Source organism: Rhinichthys klamathensis, unplaced genomic scaffold (assembly GCF_029890125.1).
Source record: "Rhinichthys klamathensis goyatoka isolate OS25496 unplaced genomic scaffold, OSU_Roscu_1.1 h1tg000139l_1, whole genome shotgun sequence".
Lineage (NCBI taxonomy): Eukaryota > Metazoa > Chordata > Actinopteri > Cypriniformes > Leuciscidae > Rhinichthys > Rhinichthys klamathensis.
This window is the reverse complement of record NW_026606674.1, coordinates 2,105,120-2,131,103: the sequence shown is the minus strand read 5'-3', so window position 1 is coordinate 2,131,103 and position 25,984 is coordinate 2,105,120. Positions and strand designations below refer to the sequence as shown.

The following is a 25,984-nucleotide window of genomic DNA, read 5'->3' as shown; positions in this document are numbered from 1 at the left end:
GAGAAAATAAAAAAATAAATATAATTTATCTTATCTTCAATATCTACACGTACTGTTCGCTCACCTTCGTGGTTCGATTGGTCAAGACTGTTTTCCAATATGGCTCCTGTCTGTATGCGCTAACTGTTAAACTGTCTATACACTTACAAAGTTCTCAATGCTTCGGTTTGCATGTAAGGACACTCATTATGCTGCCGTGTTAGTGTGGGGCTAATTTGAGCCTTGTTAATGGTATTAACTAGCGATCTCTTTTTGCTTACTCAATGCCCAATATACTAGCGTTATAAGCTAAACTGTTTTTAGAGATAAAACTCTTTATATTCGATTATCATGAAAACAAATCTCAGGGAACGATTTAGTCTGTACCAATGTGTTATTACACCCGAGGTTTATTTTGCGCCGGAGTTCTCCTTTAAATTATCATTATTTAAAAAAAAAATGTTTGATAAAGATGTCAACAAAAACTATTTTATTTCCCATGCAATAAGATGTCTAATCACCAAAAAAACAAGTATTAAACAAATGTGCATATTAATGCAACTGGCTACAATGTTTACTCACTCTTTCTCAGCTTCTGTTTTTTTGTTCCTCGAAGAATCCATCTCAGTGGGAATGTGTGTACAGATAAACCTGTGTGAGCAAACAGATAAAGTTAAACAGGAAACCACAAAAGTCAACCATGATAACAGTCTTTGCACACCTTTGGTCTCCAAAGTATTCAAAAGTGTCTCACTGTCAGGTGTGACAGGGCAGAAGGAAAAGGTCTGATAACATCGACAGTGGACCCAAAAGGGCAGTGAGCACATAAAGGCTAGCGGTGGAACATGTACAGCTGCTGCCAGTAGTTATTCTGGTCACAGATCATCCGCACAACACATTACATGCATACAAAGAGAAAAGCTCCAGTGTTTGCTACTGCATCTAAAGACAAGAGCATACTGAACGCTGTGTTATTTTGAGTTAGTTATTTTGCACATGCATGAAATCATGGCACACATTATGGTTTTGGAATCCATGTTTCTTCATGTTTTAATGGTTTACAATCATGTTAGAGGATTCTAAATGGAATTCTCTGTGACTGAATACTTAATTATCAATTATAAAATGGAAAGTTCTGGTCCTATCTTCTAAATGGTCAATACAGTGTTTCAGCTGTGCTAAAACCAATGATATATTTGATATAAACAGCTGTGAAAAGAAATTGTATTCACAATAAAGCACAGCCTCTCAGAGAGTTAAATACCCATTACATTTTTTTTTATGAAATAAGAATGAAACGAAAGAAAGAAAGATTTTTCTGTTTACATTTATTAGATTAACAGCGTCATCTTTTACCTAGTTACTCCCATAAACTACTTCTAAATTATTAAGATGAATACCTGTTAAACCCACTGTTTCATCCAGATGAGGAAAATAGACAGAAAAAGAGCAGAAAGAGCATTCACTATAAATGTCTTAAACCTCAGTGTTTACAAGAGGGATGTGCAATAGAACATTGTGATCGGAACGTCAATCCTGATCATTCACAGAACACCATTCACTCCTGTCCAGTGATCTTATAAGTCCCTCTTATATAACTCAGCGCACCTGATTACATAATGTGTAGAGATCACTTTTAAACAGTCTCAAAACCACCATAAATAACATGCACACCTCTGTCATAGACCTGCTCTCACAATCCTATTGAAGGGAAATGACTGGGCTGCTTTACATCCATGAATAGACTCTCTTGGTTGTGATGGTGGGTTGGTATCAGTGGGGAATGAATGAAAATCTCTTTCAATATTTCACCCCCGTAAACCGACGCTGAGTGAAGGTTTTATGTGGTATGGATTTGTTAGTCACGACTTATGCTGTAAAAGCAACACAACCCTCTGATCTAAATCAAGCTTGGTCAAATGTCTCACTGGTGAACGTTTCAGGTAAATGTCAGATATCTTTCTAAGAGAGCTTAATTCATAGAATTTAAAAACTCTTGAAAAGTGCTTGGCCATTCACTCATGTGCTGAAGTCATCACTTTATGACAAAATATCAAACCAAGCAGCCTTTACTTTAAAGAAAGACAACACATGGCATGCCTCCAGGAGCTCTGCTGTTTTCGAAAGAATTGCAGCGTATCGGTCTTTTACAAATCTGATAAAACTAAAGACTCTTCGGAGATATGAAGAACGCTATACTATAAGTACTCAAGATTAACAGGAGATTGGCAGTGTTATGTGCCCTTTAACTCCTTAATCAAGATGAAGTTGTTACTCTTGATTAGCTTTCTTAAAAATCAGATGCTGAGAGGATAATAACTACACTTGCCAGCAACTTTGAAGACTTCTGTCATCTATAAGATATTCAAGAGTTGCAAAGCCTGTTTCATACAGAACATGACCCTGTGAATGATTCAATATTCTCTGATGTATTAATGTTTCCACTGAGTCATATGAGGACACTTTTAAGAGAAACATGTGAGAGCGCAGATAAACAATCAAATTTACAAGCTGTTTTTCCAGCATAATAAATATGGTGATGCTTGCCTTTGAGTCAAAGATCTGGACAGCAAGCTGTAAGGATGAGGGTTTAATGTCTCACTGACCTAGAGGGCTGAGAGAGTCGCTAGAGAGTTACTGCTCACAGACATCTTTTTTCCATCATGTTGCCTTTAAGCTTCAAGCTAAGCCACTCCATGAAGGTCTCACTTTGCAACCGACTGGCCACATTAATAACCGATTTAAATAAAAGCAGCAAATGGCCAATTTCCCCAAATTTCCCAGTTCCTTCTGTAAATATTTCCGGTAACCTATCAGATGCAGTGCAGGGTGATTGTCGCTAGTTTAATGTGGCGTGTAGGGCTCGTCCACATCCATTAAGCACACTATAGCAGCAGGACTGCTCATGATGAGACACTCCTTTCTATCCCTGCCCACTGCATTGTACAAAAAGCCGGTGGCGGAGATTAGCGGTGGAGGCTCTGTCTAATTTGAGTTTAATTATAGCCTAGCTAGGCGGTAGGGAAGACCTCCACCGGCAGTCCCCAACCAGTATTGACTGGCGACAGGGTTGCCTTGGCAACGGGGCAATCAAAGAGCAAGGCTGATGAATGGTGAATGTCTGTTTCACAGGAAAGCTGTGGTCCAAAGCATTCTTGCATGGGGATATTCACAAACACACATGTGAAGCCTTGGATGTGTTTTGGGAGACTTGTGAGGGTAGCTATTGACAACATCACTATATAATGTTTTTGGGCATCATTTTAAAACACTGATAAAGATATCTTCAGATGTAATACCTACATCTGTTTTTTTGTTTGTTTTCACAAATCTCCAAAATAGACATTGCCAACATAGTTACTATAAAAAGCATCTTACTGTCATTACTTACAATCACACATTGTTAGAACAATCAAGATATTCCTATACACTGTCAAATTACTATTAAACAACCAGACCTGATTGTAACGGTCTGTACAATTTGTTTCCAATTTGCTGTTTTGACATTTTAATGTCATTTGTTACCATGGTGATCCTTGAAATGATAGCACCAACAAGAGGATGCAAGAATTGATTTTTATTAGTCAAGCTCTCTCCTTTTGATTAAATCCTCTTGGACAATGGTGGAAGCAGGAACATGCGTAATGAAAATGAAATATTTGAGTATTTTTGTTTGAAAATGGCAAAACAATTAGTACACTCAGGTAATTATGTCAATTATGAGAATACTATATTGGCTTCTGTAATGGCTGTGCTATCGCATTGGCACAATTGCAATAGTAACTGGCTGTAAGGAATGCTTTTAAATGAATCAGGCAAACATGTTGGTCTGACAATGGCATGACCATGAATGATCAAAAGAAACTGAAAGCTGCAGGAATGCCAGCCTTCAAAACATTGTTTCAGGGATACTAATAGCTTGCAAGAAGCATATTACCAGCTAGTAGCTATTATACATTTTATTTCAGAATATAACTGATAGACATGCAGTATGTAATGTTATAGTCCTGTGAAAACCACCTCTTTTATGAATAATGACTTCCCAGGGGGTGTCCGGAGGGTTAGCCATGCAGAGGTAATCACTCAGAACAGCCCAGTATGAGGCTCTCACTAACCGTCTTTAGATGTGCGTGTGTGTGTGTGTGTGTGTGTGTGTGTGTGCGTGTATGAATATGTGATCTGAAATTTTAGAGCGTGTTTGTGAATGTGCGCTTCTCTAGGTTCTCCATTGACAGACATACAGCAGTTATTCTGAGAGGACAACTAACATGCTTTTACTAATGTATTTACTGTACAGTTTTTCAGGAATGCATATTCAATGTGTAATTGTCCTTTATTAGCACCTGTTAGCTAGGGAAACATAAAAATGATGTCTAAAAAATCATTGTAAGCTGTTACTTCGGTTTAACAGGGATCACTTCAACAATTCGACAATGATTCTTGGGCAGTGAACCATCAGATGAAGAATTAATTTAACCTTTAAAGGAATGAGAAATGATGTTATTATAGCAAATTATACACATGACCCTAGGATAGTGTCTGTTAAGCATGTGATTAAGGGAAAACAACAGCTTGTAATTAGTGGTCCATCAGCTACAGAAGAAACAAGTACTCGCATTTGATTTGGTTAAAGGTCAGCATGATTTTTTTTTTTTTAACCACACACCAATCTAATCTTTTTCCACCTCTTATACTGTACAACAAAAAACACATCATTACACTTCAACATGCATTTGCTGTATACTACTGCTCAAACACAAAAGCCTATGAGGAAACGTCCTTGTATCTTTATTTTGGAGTATGATTGCACAAAGGAGGTCAGAAAATTGACAGAACAAAAAAATCAAGCATTAAAAAATCTGCCATACTTCATAAACCCAATTATACTCATTTGTACATGCTTGAAATGTACTAACATTGAAGAACAAGTCCTTGCACAGTATTTGTTTTATCTCTCAAAGAGCTCTCAATATCATGAAAAGTGATAATTCGACCACCATGGTGAGAGAGTGATATTTTCACAATAAATAAAGAGCAACTTGGAAACGTAATTTGGGTTTCTGCAAAGAGAATCTTCCTGCTGCTCTAATGGATGTTTTTGCAGAGATGCGAGCCATGGGAGCATCTGCTCTTAATGGCGTGCCATAGGAACCGTGCCACTGAAATTAATGAAAAATATCCTAATATACTAATTTAAGAATTGATTTCAAATGATGGAATTAGCACACACAGCAGAGGCTATGATCCATAAATGCAGAGGACAAATTCCGAGTATAGGTTACCATACTTTGCCTTCATGTCACGTCACTTCACTTCACAATATTCAATGACTATTGAGAACAATGGCCATTATTCTTGACTTGACAACCAATGTGGTGAGACACCTGCCATTATCTATGCTAATTTGAGTAGAACAGTAGTGAGTGGTGCATTTATTGCATTGGCTTGTGCACATTAACATTCATCTGAACTTTTTCCAGCACAAGAGTGGCTCTCAGCTTTAAGTACAGCCTCTAATAATTACATTTCAGCATGGACAGCCCCTATTGCTAGCACACTGAGGAGACTTCACAAGCAAATAACATGCCACTTAAGCCTGAGAGTAAGTACTGTTTGATGGCAATCTTTTTCATGGTTGTCATTCCTGGAAAGAGACATTCCCAGCACATGGCGCGCACACACACTCATGCACCTCTAAGATACTAGCCCTTGGTTTCACAGACAAGGCTTAAAGTCCTAGACTAAAAAGCATGCTTGAGCTGTTTCATCTGAAAGCAACTTGCACTGATATATCTTAAAATATGTCAGTGCCATTGTTTTGTCTCAAGATGCACACCAGTAATGTTTTTATTTTTTCTAAGGAAGTTTTATAAAAGCTACTTAAATGTCCAAACTAAACTAAGGCCTAATCCTGGCTTAATCTAAGCCCTGTGTGTGAACCCGTGTCAGTTGTGTTGCTTCACTTCCATTCATAAATCCTTTCCCATGGGCTCATGGAATAGTAAAGTGTCCATCGAATGCGCACTTCAGAATCTCGCCGGAAGTAGCAGGTCATCCGTGAACTTTTCGCCAATTTTTTTCCGAATATGTATTCAGATATACTACTCTTTTCCTGTACTGTTTTTCGCATACTATATAGAAGGGAAGTATTCGAAGTCCATGAATATGAAACAGAAACCAAAACTGAACGTGACAATATTAAGTTAATGTTAAAATGTACTTTTTTTTTAAATGTTAATCTAATTAAACTTAATTAAAATGTTAATTACAACAACAACAAGAAGAAGAAAAAGAACAACAACAACAACATTAGACTGTACTGAGATGTATGTGAAGATTTACTAAACTTTAAATTATGGTAGCCTAATTAATTCTGTTTTTTTGTTTTTAATGGGACAAAATAGTAAATCTGCCAAGTCCACATGCTGGGTCAATCAGTGTTTGAGGGAACCCATTAACTTTTATGTATCTGTATTCAGTCTGCCTATACATAATCACTCAGGCAAAACTCTGCGCACCTGTTTAGCATGAGACAAACGCATTCTCTAAAGCCAATGGTTTCACAGGGCAAAGCCACATGCACATGGGTCTGCATGAGGATGATGCCTCAACTGCTCCCCAGTTTGCGTTTGGTTGTCAAGGAGATTGTCAGACTCTATGAACAGCACTGAGCCAAGTACATAGTGTTCTCTCATTTATCAGACGAGCATTCCCATTCCTCTTTTGTTCTATTAAATACAATGTCTAGTCATATTTGACTTGTTTTCTACATCTGACAACACAAGAGTACATTTGAAAAATCTCATAATGGAATGATTAAAGGAAACAGTTGCCAAAAAAACTATTAAGCAAAACTTATTCAAAGAGCTTTAAAAGAAGAATGTGTGCACAGATGTTAAGACAGGTACATTAATTATCTGACAACTATTTGATTGATAAACAGATATCCAATTTCAAACTGCAAGACGTCATAGAAATTACAACCTTCAAAGAGTAGAAAAAGAAAAAAAAATTATATAAAAATGATATGTGTGTGTTGTACTTCTTGCGGGCCATACAGCTTTACGGATTCATCTCAAGTTTGAAAGCCATGGACAATAACTGTTGATAATACAAGGTAGTGTAGCCTACAGCTCAGTCTCTTTGTCATTTTATGATAAAGCAAATCCATGTTCTACTGTATAAGAACTGTGTTTTTTTTCCTAAATAATGAGAAAGTATGATCCTCCCTCTCTAGACAACGCGTGTCTCCTATTGGGCAGTGTAGATGTGCCCCTATGTTCCACTGCGCCAAAGAATCTGGTGCGCCTTTGCGCGGAGGACATGAACTTGAACGCGTCACTCTCTCTCCATTCCCTTACGCATCAGCTGCACTCAGCAGCTCACATGGTGCCCCAATGAACCCTCGCCCTCACGCATCGTCCAACATACAATGGATTAACAGGAAAGACATGAATGTCCGCACAGAGGACGGCGTCAGCCTGTGCCAAAGGGCTCTCCAAATAGTGACGGAGCTCTGCCTCGCGGGGCACGTCGACCGGGAAAAATGCGCGGATATATTTCCTCTGGAGAGCAACATACCAGGTAAAGGAAGTTCAGGTAAATTTAACATAAACGACGCTCTATTATCCTCTCACAAACATATTTTCTCCAGGAACTTTGGTTAGCCAGTTAATGAGAAAACTTTTTCAAAGCACGAGTGCACGAATCCAGGGCACTGAAAGTTTTAATAGTTCGCTCGCAGTCACGGAAACATTCTTAACCTGAAATCAGCCAGCGTACAGTCAGGAGACGGTTCTACTTGTAGAGTACCATGCGCAACAAGTTTGAAACTCTGTTCGTTTACTGAGTTTTGTTTCAATGATATATAATATTACGCGCAAGACGTTTTCATGAAATACTTAAGCAACACAACTCGCGAGTGTGTTTTCCCCGATAAAACACAGTAAATGGATAACTGTACTACAAATGGAGACGTTAGAATAACGCACACATTTAATCGACAGAAACGTGCATACACATTTTGTTACGTTTGTAACTCAGGGTTTTTGCTCGAATTTGTTGGCAACAAATTAAAGAAGGGTTACGCTTTATTTTAAGGTGTCCTTTTTACTGAGTAATAATAATTAGTGCTTACTACATGTACCTATATGGTTAGGGTTTGTTTTAGTCGCATGTAATTATGCATACTTTATAGTTAATACAATAACTACATACGTGCAAAAAGGACACTGTAAAACAAAGTGTTAACGAAAGTAGTTTTTAAAACAGCCTATCTGTAAACTGTGCAAATTAGAGCAAATAACACTAATGCAAAACCATGGACAATTTGTGCATTCATTGTGGAAATCGGTTTAAATCTGTCAGTATGTTTTGTTTTACATGTAATTCAGAGAAAATGAAAATGAAACAAATACAGAAATACCTATGTCACAGGCTAACAACTTTCAAAATAGAGTCATATGGCCTTGAGTGCAGCAGAAGCCAGAAATGAATTAAATGAAATGACTACATGCTAATGCAGATGCTATTTTATCACTGTACAGTCATCTCAGGAGGGGTGGTGGTGATGTATGAGATTGATTCATCCCTGTAGCTCATTTCTTATTGGTTAGTATCACCATTAGCAGTATGGTGTTAAAACTCACTCCATGATACTGCAAACAACTATAATTATGTGTTGCATTTGCGCAGTGCATTAGGCAGCTGAAACTCGTGCACCTGTTGAACACGTGACAGTTCAACAGTGCCACTCATTAAGAGACCTTTTTCAGCATCAACACTGTGATATATTTAATGTTTTTATGCAAAAAAAGAAAAGAAAACGTTGAAGCGGGTTTGTTGTTGAGTGCCTGTGAACTTACTTTTTATGCTCTATTTTTCATTAGGTTGCATGAAAAGACGAGCAAAATGACTCTGAACTCTGCTTTACTAAAGCACATTTCAGTCTTCTTTTTCTTATACCTTGCCCTCTCTTTCTTTTCTTTTTCTCTCTCCCTCTTTCTCCTGTTTGTCTGTCATGCATCATTTATTGCTGCTGGTGCTCTGTCTGCCCGTCTGGTGTTAATTTATCTCTTTACCTATCCTCGTCTCTTTTTCCTCTCACCCTCTGTTCTTTATGATCTCCTCAACACACTCCATCTCTTTCCAATCTTCACATACTTGCTTCTTTTTCTTTGCTCTCTCTTCCTCTTGTTGCCTGTAGACATCTCTGTAAGTCTCCTAGCTGTGGTCGTAGGTTTCTGTGGGCTCGCCCTTTTGGTAGTCTCACTCTTTGTCTTTTGGAAGCTGTGCTGGCCCATTTGGAGAAGCAAGGCGCTCTCGTCCAATGCTGACCGCTGCCCGCCGGGGGTGCTGCCTGAGGCCCCCCCGGCCCAACCTCCACTGTCTCGTTCTGTTTCTCCTCATCCTGAGACCAAGGCAATTGCAATGGTGGGAAGACAGCCATCGCAAGTCCAGCAAGAGGATGAGGACGACAAAAGGAGGAAGGTACCAGAAGTGAAGGTCAATGGCCGCAGCTCGGTTAAGATCCTGGAGGCGGCCATGAAGATCAGCCAGACGTCACCAGACATCCCTGCTGAGGTGCAGCAGGCTCTGCGGGGGTGTCTTACCAAACAGGCCAAAATCCAGAGGCAGACCACTGAACCTACCTCGTCCTCCAGGTGATACGCCAATTACATGATGATGAATTACATCTACTTTTGATGCTTGATTGCACGTTGAATGACACTACAGACGAGGGATACTCATTTCAATACTACTACTCGAGTTAACTCATATCTAGTTTAGAAAACAGAACGTATAATTGGTGCAATTGAGAGGATGTGCTAATGAAGGGCTGCCTTTACTGAATGATTAACACATACTGAATGATTTGTTATAAGTGTGTGCCTTTAAATGCAGGAAATGACAGAGCAGCTGTGTTTTTTTTTCCATTTATGAAACATCCACATTTATGTTTTACATGGCTGACTTCCAGCTAGAAATAAATCAACCGGATCTAAGCCAATGCACAGCTACAAAGTAGATTAAGCCACACAAGCATGTACAATAGCATTTATACATTTATAAAAACAAAATAAAAATACAGCGTATATACTATATTTCCCCAAAATTTTAACAATTAATATGCAAATTGTGCAATTAAATTCACATTAAAAAACAAATAAACAAGGTCCATATTTTAAACAATTAACAATTTACCAATAATAACAATTATTAATAATAATAATGTCCAGCACTTCAATTAATGGGAATTAATTAGGGCTTTAAAATTCTAATTATTCTATATTTCTGGTGTTATACCATTATCACAAATCACTTATTTTCACATATTTACCCCGCTGAAAGGGTTTTGGTACATCTGGTTGTTGAATACGTCCATTAATCACTGCAGCTCACCAATCAGAGGCCTAGTGTCACATTGCCATGGCAACAGCATTTAGTGATCTTAGCAATTAAACAATCAGCTCTTCTTCTCTTTGTTTCGTGTGGCACAGTGTTTAAAGTAAGCAGGGATGTAATTAGTGTTGCCACGCAATAGCACTGACATGCTGCGACTGTTTGTCCGACTGGAGTAAGGAGGAACAGCTGTGCTCAATTCCTCGTAGAATCCATTATTGACAAGCTACAGAAATATCATTAAAAAACTTCAATGCAGCTTAACAAATGAGGTGTCTTCATGTTAATGAGTTGCACGGAAAGGCCAAATGAAGCTGCTTAAATGTCATTGTGAAAGACCGTTTAGGTGTACTTGGGTTGGAACATTTTCTGTTTTCTTTTTCTATTCTTCCGTCATTCCTCTAATATAACTTCCGCTATCACTGTAAGTACATCACTTTGACTTGTCTATTTTCACTCTAAGAAGAAATATAGTTATTAAATAATAAATTGGCCAATATGCCATGAGATGATGGCAAACCTTGATCAAAAGTCTTTAAAATAGGCGAAAATGTGAAGCTAGTTTCTCTGAAATGGTAGGTTGATCACTAAAGTGAGCTGAACTACCGAAGAGAGGATAATTAAACTATTGCTAACGAGTTAATGCACTACTAAGAGGTTTTTAAATCATTTAGCTTTGGGGAAGAAACTGAGGATATATGAAATGCTATTATTATTATACAACTCTTTACTGTTTTACAATGCCTCAAGTGAAGATTTCTTAGAAACGATTTGCAGCCACAACCCATTGGGTGCTGTAATAAAGAGCATTATTTTCCAAATATCAAAGTAATATATCCATTTAAATGCCTTTGGTATTCAAGCTGGAATTCAGGTTTGTTTCTTTAGTGCTATATGTCAAAAGCTTTTATTGAAGAATGCACAATTTAACTATGCATGAGCATGTGTTATGATACCCATGCCTGCAAAAATGAACGTCCTTCTGCTGTAATATGATAAAAAAAACTATTGTTAGATAGCTTACATGAACTAAAACCAAGATCAATTGAGCTGAGAGGATAGTTTGTAGTTCAGTGTATTCTGCAACATGTGACTGGCTAATAAGACTTGAACATTTCCACCTCCTTTTTCATCTTCTGTAATCTCTTATATGGGAGAGTAGAAATACAAATTGTGAATTCTGGCATTGACTTCTCGCAGACTCATTCATTACGCTTGGCAAGATATTTCAGAACCACTGCCATCAAATACTGGATTTCGAAAGAAGTGCTCTTCAAAACAGCCGAAGACAGCAGTTAATTACTCTGTCTCTCTTTAATTTATCATCACATTGTTCTGGGACGTTTGTGCAAATTGCAAGGCGTAATGTGCAGCATACATGTGCAGGTGACAGACAGAGTTGGACAAAGTAGAAAGAGAGAGAGACAGACTGACAGTGATGATAAGAGACCAAGTGAGAAAAATGGTGGAAAGATTCATTTGGAAAAACAAATATATTAATCATAGAATTTAGCACATTTTAATATCACAAGTCAGTAAAATGATACAATCCATCACTTTTTTTTTTAACACAATGTCATTGTCATATGTTTGTTGTCATCGTCCTAAAGGTGCTAGTTGCTAGGAAACACCATTGATAAGTAGAGAACTACGATTTCCTCAGGAGTCATGACGAGTGTTCAAAATAGGTTTTCTAGTAAAAAAAAAGAAAAGAAAAGAAAAAAAGATCCAGGCCTACCAGATCCAGGCCTACCTATTGTGATATTCTATTGTGAGGTCTACAAAGTAAAAGTTGCTAAAAATGGAATAAAATAAGTTTGAAGAGGAACACGATGGACCCTTTTTCCACATTTCCGGGGTTTTCAGAAGCGGAAGTCTTCACAGTCAACTTTATTTAGAGGTGAATGATCGAGAGACGACAGCAAAAATAGAGAGACTGATAACAGCGGTCAGAAGAGAGAATGATGTGAAATTTGCCATCGCTCCCTCAGCCGTTGTAGTAAAAGCACCCTTACAGCAGGTATTAGCAGTTATGTAGGCCTATATTCAATTTAAAAATATATATATTTTAATTATTTTCTATACAAGATTTGCAATGTTGATAACTGTGGAAACGCATCCTCACAGTGTGTGAAAAGGGTCCATACTACAGTTCTTGTTGTCCACTCCAGTGCTGAGGAGTAACTTTAACTAAAAGAAGCATTGCTACCTACTTAACATTTTTCCCTATAGTGACATCCTCTCTTGCATACAGTATATAGTGCCCATTCATTTTAGTGAGTCACTTAATTTAGATGAATCTGTAAATTATTTAATTCAAAAAGAATCAAATTGATTCACTGATTCAAGTACCTCAGTAATATTATTATTTTTTGTTGTGTTTACTCATGTTTATCTGTTTAAATGTAATGCTATCACCCTCATTGATTGATTGATTCAATCCCTCATAAATACTGCTTTGATTAAGTTTTAAATTATAATCTGATATATTTTCAAATGCATTGTTCTTAGCTACTTTTTGATAGTAGCTTGTATTCTAAGTTTTTAAAAGAGCAGTTTGACTAGTATAGTTTTCCCCAACACAAGGTGCAAGACCAAACTAATATTTTTTAATACATTTTTTCACAAATAACTATAAAAGTTCTCCTTCTTCATAGGCACAATTCTTTCCGCCGACACCTGCCGCGGCAGATGAATGTGACCAGTGTGGACTTCACCATGGACACTCTACCCGTGCGTCAGTCTTCTACAGTCAGTATCGGCCGCATCAAACCTGAGCTGTACAAGCAGAAGTCTGTGGACTCTGAAGAAGGAAACAAGGAGCCGGTGGAGACTTGCGGAAAGCTAAGCTTTGCCCTCAGCTACGACTATGAGGAACAAGCTCTTATGGTTCGCATTCTAAAGGCCCTGGATCTGCCCGCCAAAGACTTCACAGGCACCTCCGACCCTTACGTGAAGATCTACCTGCTTCCAGACCGCAAAAAGAAGTTTCAGACGAGGGTCCACCGCAAGACGCTCAACCCCACGTTCGACGAGGCGTTCAGCTTCCCTGTGGAGTACAGTGAGCTGTGCAATCGCAAGTTGCACTTCAGCGTGTACGACTTTGACCGCTTTACAAGTCATGACATGATTGGTGAGGTGGTGGTTGACAACCTGTTTGAGCTGTCTGACCTTTCCCGTGAAGCTGTGGTTTGGAAGGACATCCTCGCAGCTACTACAGTAAGTACAGCCCTTGTGCGTATAGAAATTATAGTTCATACTTTCCTCAGATACCTCAATAAGACCAGATTCTGGCAGGGATGTTCGTCATACAGAGTTGAATTGAGAATGCCTTTTAAATGAACTTTCTTTAAAGTCAATTTCTGAATTTGAATTGAATTTGAGTTGAAGTTGCAAACAGGATGCAGAATTGCAATTAAAATGTGAATGTAAGGAAATAGAATTGAAATTAATTGAAATTCAAAGAAATTCATATAACTATAAACTGTAAGCTCTGAATAATGGCTTGACAAGAAGAAAGTCTTGTTTAAAAAGCCTTGGAGGTTTAAGAATGAATGATAGATAGAATGATAGAACAATAGATGGGACAATAGATAGAGCGATAGATAGATAGATAGATAGATAGATAGAACGACAGAACAATAGATATAATGATAGATAGAATAGAAGATAGAACGAAAGAATGATAGGTAGAATGATAGATAGATAGACAGACAGATAGAACAATATATAGAATGACAGACAGATGAAAGACATACAAACAAACAGGCAGATAGATAGATATATAGATATATAGATAGATAGATAGACAGACAGACAGACAGACAGACAGACAGACAGACAGACAGATAGATAGATAGATAGATAGATAGATAGATAGATAGATAGATAGATAGATAGATAGATAGATAGATAGATAGATAGATAGATAGATAGATAGATAGATAGATAGATAGATAGAAATTTCAGTAAATTCCTCTTCCTGTCATTCCAATTCATCTTCCTATGGGCTAAATATTAAAAACTATAGCTTAAGTATTACGAGTGCCAACAACTGTCTATTATATCATCGAAAGTACAAGGACAGTTGTATTCACATATGTACTAACTGGTCATATACTTCAAACCAAACAGAAACATTGACTCCATGAGTGTGAAGATCTCATCAACAGATAGATTGATCTGTTATGTAAAGCCAGGTGTGGGGGAGGGCTCATCTCCAAACTGACTCACCCTTTCAGGGCACCCGCATACCTCTTCCAAAAATAGATCCAATTGCCAGTTTCCAGACCCACAGGAAGCATGATTATCAAGCCAGAGCCTTCAAACAACAGGTGTGGAATTGAGTTTGTCCTACCGTCCCACTGACTTCAGAGTACAATTAAAAAAAATGTTACCGGCACTTCATTTCAGGACTATGACAAAAGAACATTAGCAATTTCTGCCCTTTTTTTAGGTTTCTTAGTCAGACACCCACTCATTATGCCTCAGTTAATATATCAGAGCTTATGTAACTGCATCAGTCATGGTATTTATGGGGGATTTCTAAGGACAGCACTTCTTAAAGGGATAGTACACCAAAAAATCTGTCATTATTTACTCACTGTCATTCAAAACCTGTATGACCTTCTTCTGCAGAACAAAGAAGATATTTTAAAGAATGTTTCAATTGTATTATAATATTCATTGTGTGAATATTGAGCACTTTATCTTTACGTTAAGGATAAAGAAAAAAAGGTTTGTGTACTTAGTGAAAAAGATATATCTTTGATTTCTCACAGGACCTGGAACATTAAACCCTAGTTTAAGTGGTAATCTGCACACTTGTTCAATAACTAGACGATCTGTAGAGGTTACAGGCATTGTCCGTCATACCCACCTCGCGTACAGTGATTCAGCTGCATTATAAATCACGTTCCACCGGCTTCCTGCTACAAAAATAAAAGTGAATGGTGACAGCGTTTCATTTTGTGTACCACAGAGATTCTGTGGTGAGTCATTCCTGTTTGGGAAAAGCAATATCTTCCTCCTACTTGTTTGACGCAATAACCTCTTTCAGGCTCATTAATTTCTTGATCGTGTTGTTTTCAGCATATTTATTCATTTTCCTGTTGTGTGGTTGACATATCTGCACCTGTCAAGTTACTTATGTTGTGGTTTGCTATAACATTTGGATCACTCTCATGCTATTTCCTTCTCATTTTCACCACTGACTATAGCTTTCCCTCATAGCTAATATAAAAGTATTGATGTGTAGTGTTGGAACAGCGGTGGAGAGTTTTCGACCTGTTGTTCTCAGTTATGAGAGTATCATAACTGCCCTTTAGGGACAAAAACCGACACTCAGAACCAGACCAGCTGCTCTTAGGCCCCCGACTGTGGAAAGAAGCTAGTAACTCAATTCCTAAAATAGTCGGAGCCATAGATTGCAGGCTTGCTCCGTTACACTTCCGACTGCACATTGAAACCCTCTATTTTATCTTACTCTGACGTTTGGAGGTCTAATTTTGTTCTCTGTTTTTGGAGCACATTGCTGCGGTGGTAAGGCCATTCAGATCTGGAGGAGGGGAACTTGAACAGTCAAAACAGGAAGGGTATTATTGCCCCAGAAAGATTTGTGAATTGTTTCGGACACGAACGCCAATAGGAGACGTGACTCCTGAACTAGCCCGTGGCTCTCTATTCTCAGCATTTGTGGTGCGGATAACAAGAGACGTGGAAGGAGAGGATAGGGTGTGACAGAGAGGGTTTTGGAGAGACTACAGAGAGGAGGTACCACATCGGGGTTAATCTCGGCAACGAAATTTCTGACAAAAATGTAAAACATAAAGACTGGATAAATATATATGCGCAACATGACTATGAGAATTAAACTGTTGATGAAAATATGAGAAAAAACCCCACTGCACCACAATATATTAATATTACACTAAAGAATATTTTTGAAGAAAAAAAATCTAGAATTAATTATATTTTTCAAATGAATCAATGAAAAAAAAATCAATAAATGTCAGGCATTGACCTGCTTGAGCTAAAGCTGAACAGTAAATGTAAAGGTGTGAATGTTTTATTGTCTTTTTTTCAGGATTCCTGTCCTGAAAAAAAATAATAATCATGGTTTCCACTAAAATCTGTTTTCAAAACTAATAAGAAATTATTCTTGAGCACTAAATCAGCATATTAGAATGATCTCACGTGGCACTGAAGACTGGAGAAATGATGCTGAAAATTCAGCTTTGCATCATAGGAATACATTTTATTTTAAAATATAATAAAATATAAAACAGTTATTTAAAATTGCAATATTTCACACTATTACAATATATTTATACTGTATTTTGATCAAATGAATCCAACCTTTGATGAGCACAAGTCACTTCAAAAACAATAATTGTAGAGTAAAATTTAGTAAAATGTATACTGTACATTTGGTGAAATATTAATTAAATTTAATTAACAGATATTGTATCCTTTAAAAAAAGAAACTGTGTAAAAATAATACTGAATGTAACTAATGGTATTGAGAAATGGCATGTGATTTGGAGGGCTAAAAAATAGGCATGTGCACACCTGAAATTTAAACACAGTTAATTATTAAGTATGTACGTTTCTTCCTATTACGCAATCTGTTTTTAAAATGTACTAGGACAGATTAATCACTATCTTTAGTTGCCTTTGAAAGAATAATGGCCGTCTTATTCCAGTACTGAGAGGCAGTAAATACCAAAATACACACTGGCCTTTTAGAATAATCTTTACCGCCTCTGCAAAGCTAATAAAGGTCAGGGAAGCTAGATTTGTCTCATTCAAAACTGAGAAAAAGAACCAGCCACCCAAAACATACGTCCCACAGTAACACTTCCACACAAACACAGCCGTTATGCAAGTCTTCTTGGAAACAGCTCAATTTCTTAGAAGAGCCATATTTCTGTACACAACTTTGTTTCTGAGTCACTGTTTTTTTTTCACTAAAGTTTTTGAAGGAGATATATATGCACTCTCTAGATCTAATAAAGAAATAGATAGTTTAAACCTGATGGGCAAACATTAGTCCAATATTTCACATGCTACGTATTTCACATGAGTAGTTGTCGGCGAGGCAACCAGAAGTCTATTTGGTCAGTAATTAAGGGTTTTGTTTGAAGTCGTATTAAGGGCTCTCTGAAGAGACTCTCAAGAGGAAAATCATATTACAATATTTGCTAAAAGGATGATACCTGCAGATCATTTAATCAATAGTTTGTAATGTTATGTGCAGACATTGCTTCAGGCATCTCTTGGCATCATACAGTCAAATCTCTTTGTTTTCTATTTGTTTTGATATCTAACTTTCCTTCCTTCCTATCGTCCTTCCTTCCTTCAGGAGAGTGTGGATCTGGGTGAAATTATGTACTCCCTTTGCTATCTTCCCACGGCTGGACGCATGACCCTCACCGTTATCAAATGTCGCAATCTAAAAGCAATGGACATAACCGGCTACTCTGGTCAGTGTTAACCCTCATAATCTGTCGAGAATGACTTCAGGCACAATTACCATCTTAATGTTTGGGGACTTAGAGCAGGGGTGTCCAGTCCGGCTCCGATAGAGGGCCAATGTCCTGCAGTTTCGCTCCAACCTACCCCAAAACACACTGTAAAACTGAGATTTGCTGATTGTTAAATTTACTTAAATGTGATTAAAATGAGTTAAAGCAACACTAAACGTGTATTTTCTTAGTTTTAAGGGGTCCAATCTACTTAAATATGTAAAACTGAAATTCCCTTAATTTACTAAAGGTGCAGTATGTAATATTGACAGCTAGTGGTTGAAATGGGTACTGCAGTCCAAATTCAAAATATTAGAGAGTTGTTTGCCCCACCCCCTCCTCCTCAAACTCAAAGCTCACGCAGGTTGCCAGATTGAGGATATGCAACAGGAATGAGCGCAATTGACAATGGAAGGCGACGAGTCTGACAATTGATAAGTTGATTTATCCGCGTTTTAATTAGCCTCTAATCATAGAGCTTTTTAGATGGATGCCGAGGCTTTTTAGGTTGGGTATAATCTGCAATCTCTGACCCAGTTTGTTTGTTGGCTTCCATGGCTGCAATACGCTGTGTATTCCGCCAACTGGCAACATGGGGTGTCCAGCTACTATTGGGTAAATTGGCAGTGGGTGAGATCTCATGGACCAAAACAAAAACAGACATTCCAACACGGAACGCACATTCGAAGTAGAATAGCTGGCTGTAGAATTGTTTTTCGGAGAAAAAAGAATATGCACTTAGCATGTTTGCTAAAGAACTGCAAAGATATTATGGTATTTTTATGCTTTACTACAGTCAAAAAAATACATACAGCACCTTTACATGACTTAAGTTTCTAATGTATGTTGCTCATCTCAATGAGCAATGTCAGTGCAGTAATTTCCTAATTGTTCATTGCAAACATTTGTTATGCTAGTTACAGAAGCTATTTTAAATGTACAGTATCTATCAAGAGTCAAGCAACTATCAAGTAATATCCCTTTTTCTCAGTAATTAGTTGCGTAATGTAAATGTATTGATAGGCTTTCCCTAATTCCTTTAAGTGTGTCACTTTTATTGAGTAGATTCTAGGTTTATTTTTACTCTGCACTTGCCTGCAAGTTTTTATTATGGGGCAAAAGTGTATTTATTTAGGATTGAAGGATATAGTGGCCCTCCAGGAGCAGGATTGGACATCCCTGACTTAAATTATGATGAAAATAATAACTTTAATGTTTTAACCACTTTTCTCCTCATGTTATATAGACAAAAAATGTTGAAACTTTAGCATTGTATCACAAGGTAGATTAAAAATGTCACTGGTATCCAATATATTAGCATTTTAAATACAAAAATGTATTGTAGAAAAATCCAATAAAATAAAATCCAATTAGACTATTGGCAATAGTTTCCTTCTACGGTGTGTACATAAATCAGAAAATCTCATGTTAAAATTAACTGCATTTTGTTTTATGGCTAGGGTCTCTGTAACCCCAAACAGATGTAACATTTGTCATAGAGGATATATGATGCATGTTATTAAGTAAAAAAATTGTACATAATCTGTTTGCATAAGAGGAGGAAAAGTCATCAACCTGACACTTCAATGCAAATATGTTTTTTTGAGATATTAAAACGCCTGTGGGGTCTGTCAGATTGCAAGCAGAACATGCGGGTTAAGACAGCTAAACAGAAAATACATGTAATGAATTTTTTTATGCTTAAAATATTACCACAGTCTAAAAAAAATTTTGGTTGTGGAATATGATAAATAACCAGCTTTATTTTTTGTGTTTTGAATCTGAAAAGCTCCAAACTGATTCACATTGCTCCCCCCCCCCCCACACACACAGATCCATATGTTAAAGTCTCCCTCATATGTGACGGTCGGAGACTGAAGAAGCGGAAGACAACCACCAAGAAGAACACACTCAACCCCATCTATAATGAGGCCATCATTTTCGACATCCCACCTGAGAATGTGGAGCAGGTCAGCCTGTCAATCACGGTGATGGATTACGACAGGTCAGTCCCTGGCTTTTAAGATAATATCAAAACAATTACCATTCAAATTCAAAACCTCCATCCACTCATCTTCCGAACCGCTTGTCCTATGTAGGTAGGGTCATGGCGATACTAGAGCCTATCCCAGTGTCAGGGGTGGTAAAAGTACTCAAAAGTTATACTCGAGTAAAAGTATATATACCTAAATAAAAAATTACTCCAGTAAAAGTAGAAAGTCCTCCATTCAAACATCACTTGAGTAAAAGTACAAAAGTATCCGATTTAAAACGTACTTAAGTACCGAAAGTAAAAAGTAAATATTCAAATTAACTGTAAATATCAATAATTAAGCAGATCAATTGTTTTGGGAGTGATATGCAATGTTTTATTTGAACAAATTATAAGATTAGATACAGCAATTAAGAATGTGTTAGCTAGCTGTTTACAAGGCACGTTTCAATATAAAATCACTTGGCTAACAATAGTAACATTAAAGCAACACTAAAGCACTTTTCCTCTGCAGTCCCCCTACAGGTTAGAAGCGGCATTGTCCGTTACCGCTGTCGTAAATAATTTAGCCTACCGCAGCCTACTGTCGCACGCATGCTCGCTGTTTATCGGTGTAATGCGGACTCTCTCGGGTTTACTGATGACCAAACACACCACTACTGTTTATCCAGCACCGGCTTTAGAGTGAATGATGTCCAATTGTAACGCTTGCCGTAAAGCAGTCAAATTCGTAGTTTTCTTATGTCTCATTCGAACTAAAGAAACGCAACCCGATCTGGCAAACTTACATAGTGTGGTTCTACCAAATATAGGACCACAAAGTGCCTTTCAGAAGTGCCTTTCACCCTGTTACGACTTGATGAACCACTGAAACGATTTTGGAAACATTATTTTAAGGTAAAAAAATCTTCTTTAGTGTTGCTTTAACGTCAACTCACCTCAATATGTTTTCTCAGATTTAAGGGTGAAGTTTTGAATGCTGAAATTTAATTCACCCGTGGCAGGCAAAGAAGACATTTCAGCCGATATTAATCTCCCTTGACTTCAGTGAATTCGAACATAGCATTGATATGGCCATGGGTGATCCCTGTCAGGAATCTCGGGATCATTGCTGGGATCATTGCACCTTCACCGGTTTCTGCGGTCAATGGCGAACTGATTGCTATGTGAGTGTATGCTGGCAAAGAGCTTGTGCCTTCCTTTTTTCAAAAGAAAAACAAGTTTTTCATTGGTTTGGAAAGCCAGTGTAATAAATACTTGGAGTGGGCATGGGGAAATGTATCAGAGTAAAAAGTAAACTTTGTCTTTAAAATTGTAGTGGAGTAAAAGTGAAAGTAGATGCAAATAAAACATACTCAAGTAAAGTGCAGATCCCCGAAAAAAATACTTAAGTAAAGTAACAAAGTATTTTTACTTCATTACTTACCATTACTTACCGAGCCCAGTGTAAACTCACAACATGCTGAAGATAAATTATTCTGACATGAAAGATGATGATAATTATAATATTAAGTCAGATAACATGCTTGGCAGTTGTTATTCAAATATTTGCATCAAACATCTTAATCGAGAACATTCAGTGACAGTCTTATTTTGTAAAACTCTTTATTAAACCAGACAGACAGCAGCTACGGTGTAATTAAAGACAAATTATGCCGTTAAAACATCGTTGAGCCATGAAGAGGTCCTGTTGGTCAAGTATGATCGCTAATAGATCGCTAACTGGTTTCCTCAGTCTTTGTTCATCCATTATTTTGCATCTGGATCTAAAATGTACAGTACATCCTTTTCAGTCTAGCAAGCCACTCACCAATGAAAACTTTTTCTAAAACAAAGTCTTGCGTTCTGTTTCTCTTTCAGAGTTGGACACAATGAAGTGATAGGGGTGTGCAGGACAGGGCCGGATGCGGAGGGTCTTGGAAGGGACCACTGGAACGAAATGCTAGCTTATCCACGCAAGCCCATCACCCACTGGCATGCACTTTGTGAGGTGAGAGACTAGAAATCCGAGGAGAAAACAGGGCGCAAATGCCACTTGCCCATAAGGAAAGTGATGCAATATTTTGCTGTTTTTACGCCATGCAAAATTTAAACGTTTGGACTTGCAAGTTTTATTAAATGTTGTTCAATTAAAGAGATAAGATAACAACTCCATGTAACAGACCAAAACGCATCTTAATACCAGGTGTAAACAGGGCCAATGTTATGTAGATTGAGCCCTGATATGGTGCTTTGGGCTCATTCGGATCCATATGCCAAGTGCATTCAAGTCTAATATGTCCTAAACTACTCTTCTGTAATATTTTGGTATCATCTGTCCCTGCAGTGGCCAGGAAGAGCATCCAGTTTTGAGAGTCAAGGATCATGTCCATCCCCAAAACCCCCACTGACCCCATAATATCCTGGAATCCACACAATCCTAACTGCAAAACACATTTGGTTTGTATAATTAATACGGTATATTTTTCTCTAGTCGTAGCCTGTAATGTTGCATTTTAATTTGAAAAAAGGACTAAACAGTACTGGTATTCCTGCTACAGACACAATCATGTATCCAAATCTCACAATTTCTCTGACATTTTGCTTTTACTGGTGCTGAGTTTATGAGCTCCTAAAACAATAGTTTTCAGGTCACTTTGAAGCTGACAGTGAAAGACAGTGAAATTCGCTGACAGTGAATGTGAAGCTTCTTGCTGTTTGACAGTATAATGATGCTATGACATGTTACAGACACATGAAATGACAGTGCTTATCATTTCATATTCTTGAACGTTTCAGTTATATATTCCCCAGTCTGGTGAAAATATTTGACACATTTGATGCAGTGTTAGGGGAGTGAAAAGAAGAGGTGTTTGAATATGAAATCAAGACCTGTTTGGTATGGAGAAACAATCATGTGAAATCCTTTGCTTGTTAATTGATGCTTCTAAAGAATCTTTATTCGAATAAAACTGTGGTATACTGATTTAAAGACATTCAAATTTAATTGAAGTTAATTAAATTATATATTAATAAATATCTAATGATATGCTCATTGTACTCGAACGTCTCAAATTTGTTAAATAAATGGAAAAGAATCAATTACTCAGCTGTAATACTGCATATGGACACAGGATAAGAAGGTATTGACATAAAAAAAAGAGATACTGTACATAAAGGCACTGAAATCTAGCAGGCAAATGTTTCAGGAGGTCACTAAAAGTTAACTTAAGAGTGGTCATAATGTGACACAAATTTTTCTTCTTTTTTTCTTAGCTAGCATGTGCTGAAAATGATGTTCAAAAGGGACTTACACAGTAGCCAAAGATGTAGCGTGTTTTGTTGTTGTTTAGAAGGATGGTTCTCTCAAGTCAAAGTAGAACAAACATCATAATACAATTTTTGATTATGCCCAATATTATCAATATGCAAGATAATATTCATATCAATTCACATTAAGATTTTTTAATCTTTTTAAAAATATGAAACACTTGCCAAACATCAAATTCTCAAATCTAAAATGAATCAATCATCCCTCTTCCACTCCTGTTCTCCCGTCCTAAATTATTGATGTATTATTGGACTGTCTGTGCTTACAGGCAAAAATATATATTTCCATTACAATGATTTCTGAAACTACTACTAGTGAGAAACATAATTGTGCCTGAAAAACTTGACAAAGTAAATTAAAATGTAATGGGGTCTGGCACTGCACACTGTAAGTAAGTTGTGTGTAATACTTTTAAGGTGCTATAAATAATTCAATCAGGCTAATATACTACAGCAAATATACTACAGGATATGCAGATCCATCTTTAGATGACGGTCAAAAGGAAATCAAAGTTGATGGATCAGTAATGAATTTTTTTTTTTTGAAGAGGTTTAGCATTCTTCATGGATAAATTGGTTCAGGGGGAAAAAAACACATTATTTTTAACCAAATTAATAACATCTAAACTAAGGAATTAAAGCCACTGAAACTTTCTTTCTTTCAACTGTGAAATAACAGGTGCCAACCACACAAACTGCAGGCTCAACTGATACAATATTCACATGTTGTGGTCATTTGAAAAAAGGAATGGACAATATAAATTTGCCTGTTGATTAATTGGTGTTGTAGTCGAGTTTTCTTATGTCAGAGAATTAATATTCATTGAGTGAAATCATCCCGCATCTAATCAGTCAGTATGCAAATAATATGGTATACCATGGTAATTGCACACCATCTTTTTAAAGCTGGTATTCTGAGTGTTTTCTGGTGTGTCCATTGAGTAATAATGCAATCATGGCAATTACACAAACGGCTGTGTACTGTTAACTTTGATTTGCACATGAAGACAGTGCTTCTGCCCCAGAGCTCGGTCAGAGTTATAGAACAAAGATGAAGTATTCTTGTAGCATGCTGATACCAGTACATTAAATATGGTTTAGAAATGGTGAATGGTTTAGATATTATTTCTGAGAGGTAGTATTTTTATTTAATTTAACTTGCCATTGCTGGCACGTGTATATACTTGAGAATTTCTTCGAATTGTTATCTTGTTGAAGTGCATTTCTATGGATCGTTTGGTGGTTGGTTTGTACTATGGGCTCGTGGTCTTGAATAACTTTATACACAATTTGCATATATTGTGTAATGGCTTCTAAAAATTGTACAACTGTTTTGATTAGCACTCAACTTCCTGAGATGATTTCTTGTCGAGCTATTGATGAACTGCTTCTCAGTGATTTTTTGTCATATTTGCACCAGACAACTAAAACGATCGCTATGTATGTTGTTATGATGTGTACAGTTTGTGATAACTTTTTTTTTTAAAAAAAGAAAAAGAAAAAGAAAAAAAGAAAAGAAAAAAAATGCAGTAAATATTTGAAATATAATTTTACTGGATGTTTCAAATGTATTTTAATTAAATAAATTCTGAATTGTTAAAGTGTATTTTACAATGTGTTGTATATTGAAGCTGCTTTATTTGTAGCTTAGAGTGTAAAAAAAAAAAAAAAAAAATCGACAGATGTTACATTATTTTGCAACCATTAGCGGCCTTTGCTCGGTTTCACTCGTTTCTCTTGAACAGGCCTCGCAACAGAAGGGGTCTCCGCTTGTGCTCGAAAAAGATCATTCTGCGGACACACCAGGGAAAGAAATTAAAGGGGGCTTGGAGCAAAAATGTCCCCAAAATTCAAGATATGGGGCAAAAGTTCTTGTTTTTAATATTTATGACAGGATATAGTTAAGCAATACCACACAATCAAGTGTGCTGTTTTCCCGAATATCAGCATGATTGCAAATGTGATAGACCTATATATTTTATATAACAGTTCAATAAACAAGAAGTATAATATTTTAGAACATTTTTTAGAATATTGTTGATTTGCTCTATTTCACCAACGAAAATAGTTCCAAAAAATCCACAGTAGAGCCATTGCGCGTCTCAGAGCAACACATTTAATTACTGAATGAATCTGAGTTTTTGAACAAATTGGTCTAATGAACGATTCATAGACTCACTCATAAAAACACTTGTTTTGTCCCTGAATGAATCAGTTTTGAACGAATCATTTGAATGAATGATTCAATGACTCACTTGTTAAGACAATTGGTGTGTACTGTACTGCTGAGTAGGTACTACATTTGAATTTGAATTAACTTCAAAACCTTTAAAATAGTACATTCTATAGTATGAATATGGGTAGTATAAATGAAATTTGCAAGTAATACATCCACCATGTTGTTTCTGTTTTGTGACCTAGTAGATATTAAAGTAATTGCAGTCGCATTGCACACAATGGGTCTCATTCATGAAACACGAGCAGAACAAATTTTTGTGTAAATCGTGTGTAAAGTGGTTCTGGCGTAAATTTTCGGATTCATTAAAATGTTCGTATTTTCCAAATGTTAGTTGGTACACAAGAAATCTACACCTGCTCCCAGCCACGCGTAAATAGTCCGCTTAACACCGAACGTTTTGCTCATTAATAAGGCTGCATTTTAATTCACCTTAATCGGGTACATATTTGCACAGCATTTTGAAGAAAAAAAATTATATATAGTAATTACATACGTTTTTTCTTATTATGAGAGCCAGTAATAGCATCTGCGATGGTG

At 36.9% G+C, this 25,984-nt stretch overlaps 1 protein-coding gene across 3 annotated transcripts; it reads left to right on the top strand.

Moving 5' to 3' along the window:
- Positions 1–7,266: 7,266 nt before the first annotated feature.
- syt10 (synaptotagmin X) lies at positions 7,267–23,428 on the top strand. 3 transcript variants are annotated; one of them, XM_056257566.1, is made up of 7 exons: positions 7,267–7,563; positions 9,185–9,641; positions 13,038–13,599; positions 17,744–17,864; positions 19,740–19,911; positions 21,760–21,889; positions 22,226–23,428. In XM_056257566.1, the coding sequence occupies exons 1-7, from the start codon at positions 7,377–7,379 to the stop codon at positions 22,295–22,297; spliced, it is 1,701 nt and encodes a 566-aa protein (XP_056113541.1). In that variant the 5' UTR covers positions 7,267–7,376; the 3' UTR covers positions 22,298–23,428. The 3 variants fall into 3 exon arrangements, with proteins under 3 accessions (XP_056113541.1, XP_056113542.1, XP_056113543.1); XM_056257567.1 differs by having other exon boundaries at positions 7,276–7,578; XM_056257568.1 differs by having other exon boundaries at positions 7,476–7,563; positions 9,268–9,641.
- The last annotated feature ends 2,556 nt before the right edge of the window (positions 23,429–25,984 follow it).

What these genes read in the sequence shown, in the direction of transcription:
- syt10 (XM_056257567.1), top strand. Translation starts at nt 7,377, where the DNA reads ATGAACCCTCGCCCTCACGCATCGTCCAACATACAATGGATTAACAGG. An exon ending in ACATCCTCGCAGCTACTACA is followed by an intron (nt 13,600 to 17,743) that starts GTAAGTACAGCC and finishes TCCTTCCTTCAG; the next exon opens with GAGAGTGTGGATCTGGGTGA. An exon ending in ACGGTGATGGATTACGACAG is followed by an intron (nt 19,912 to 21,759) that starts GTCAGTCCCTGG and finishes TTTCTCTTTCAG; the next exon opens with AGTTGGACACAATGAAGTGA.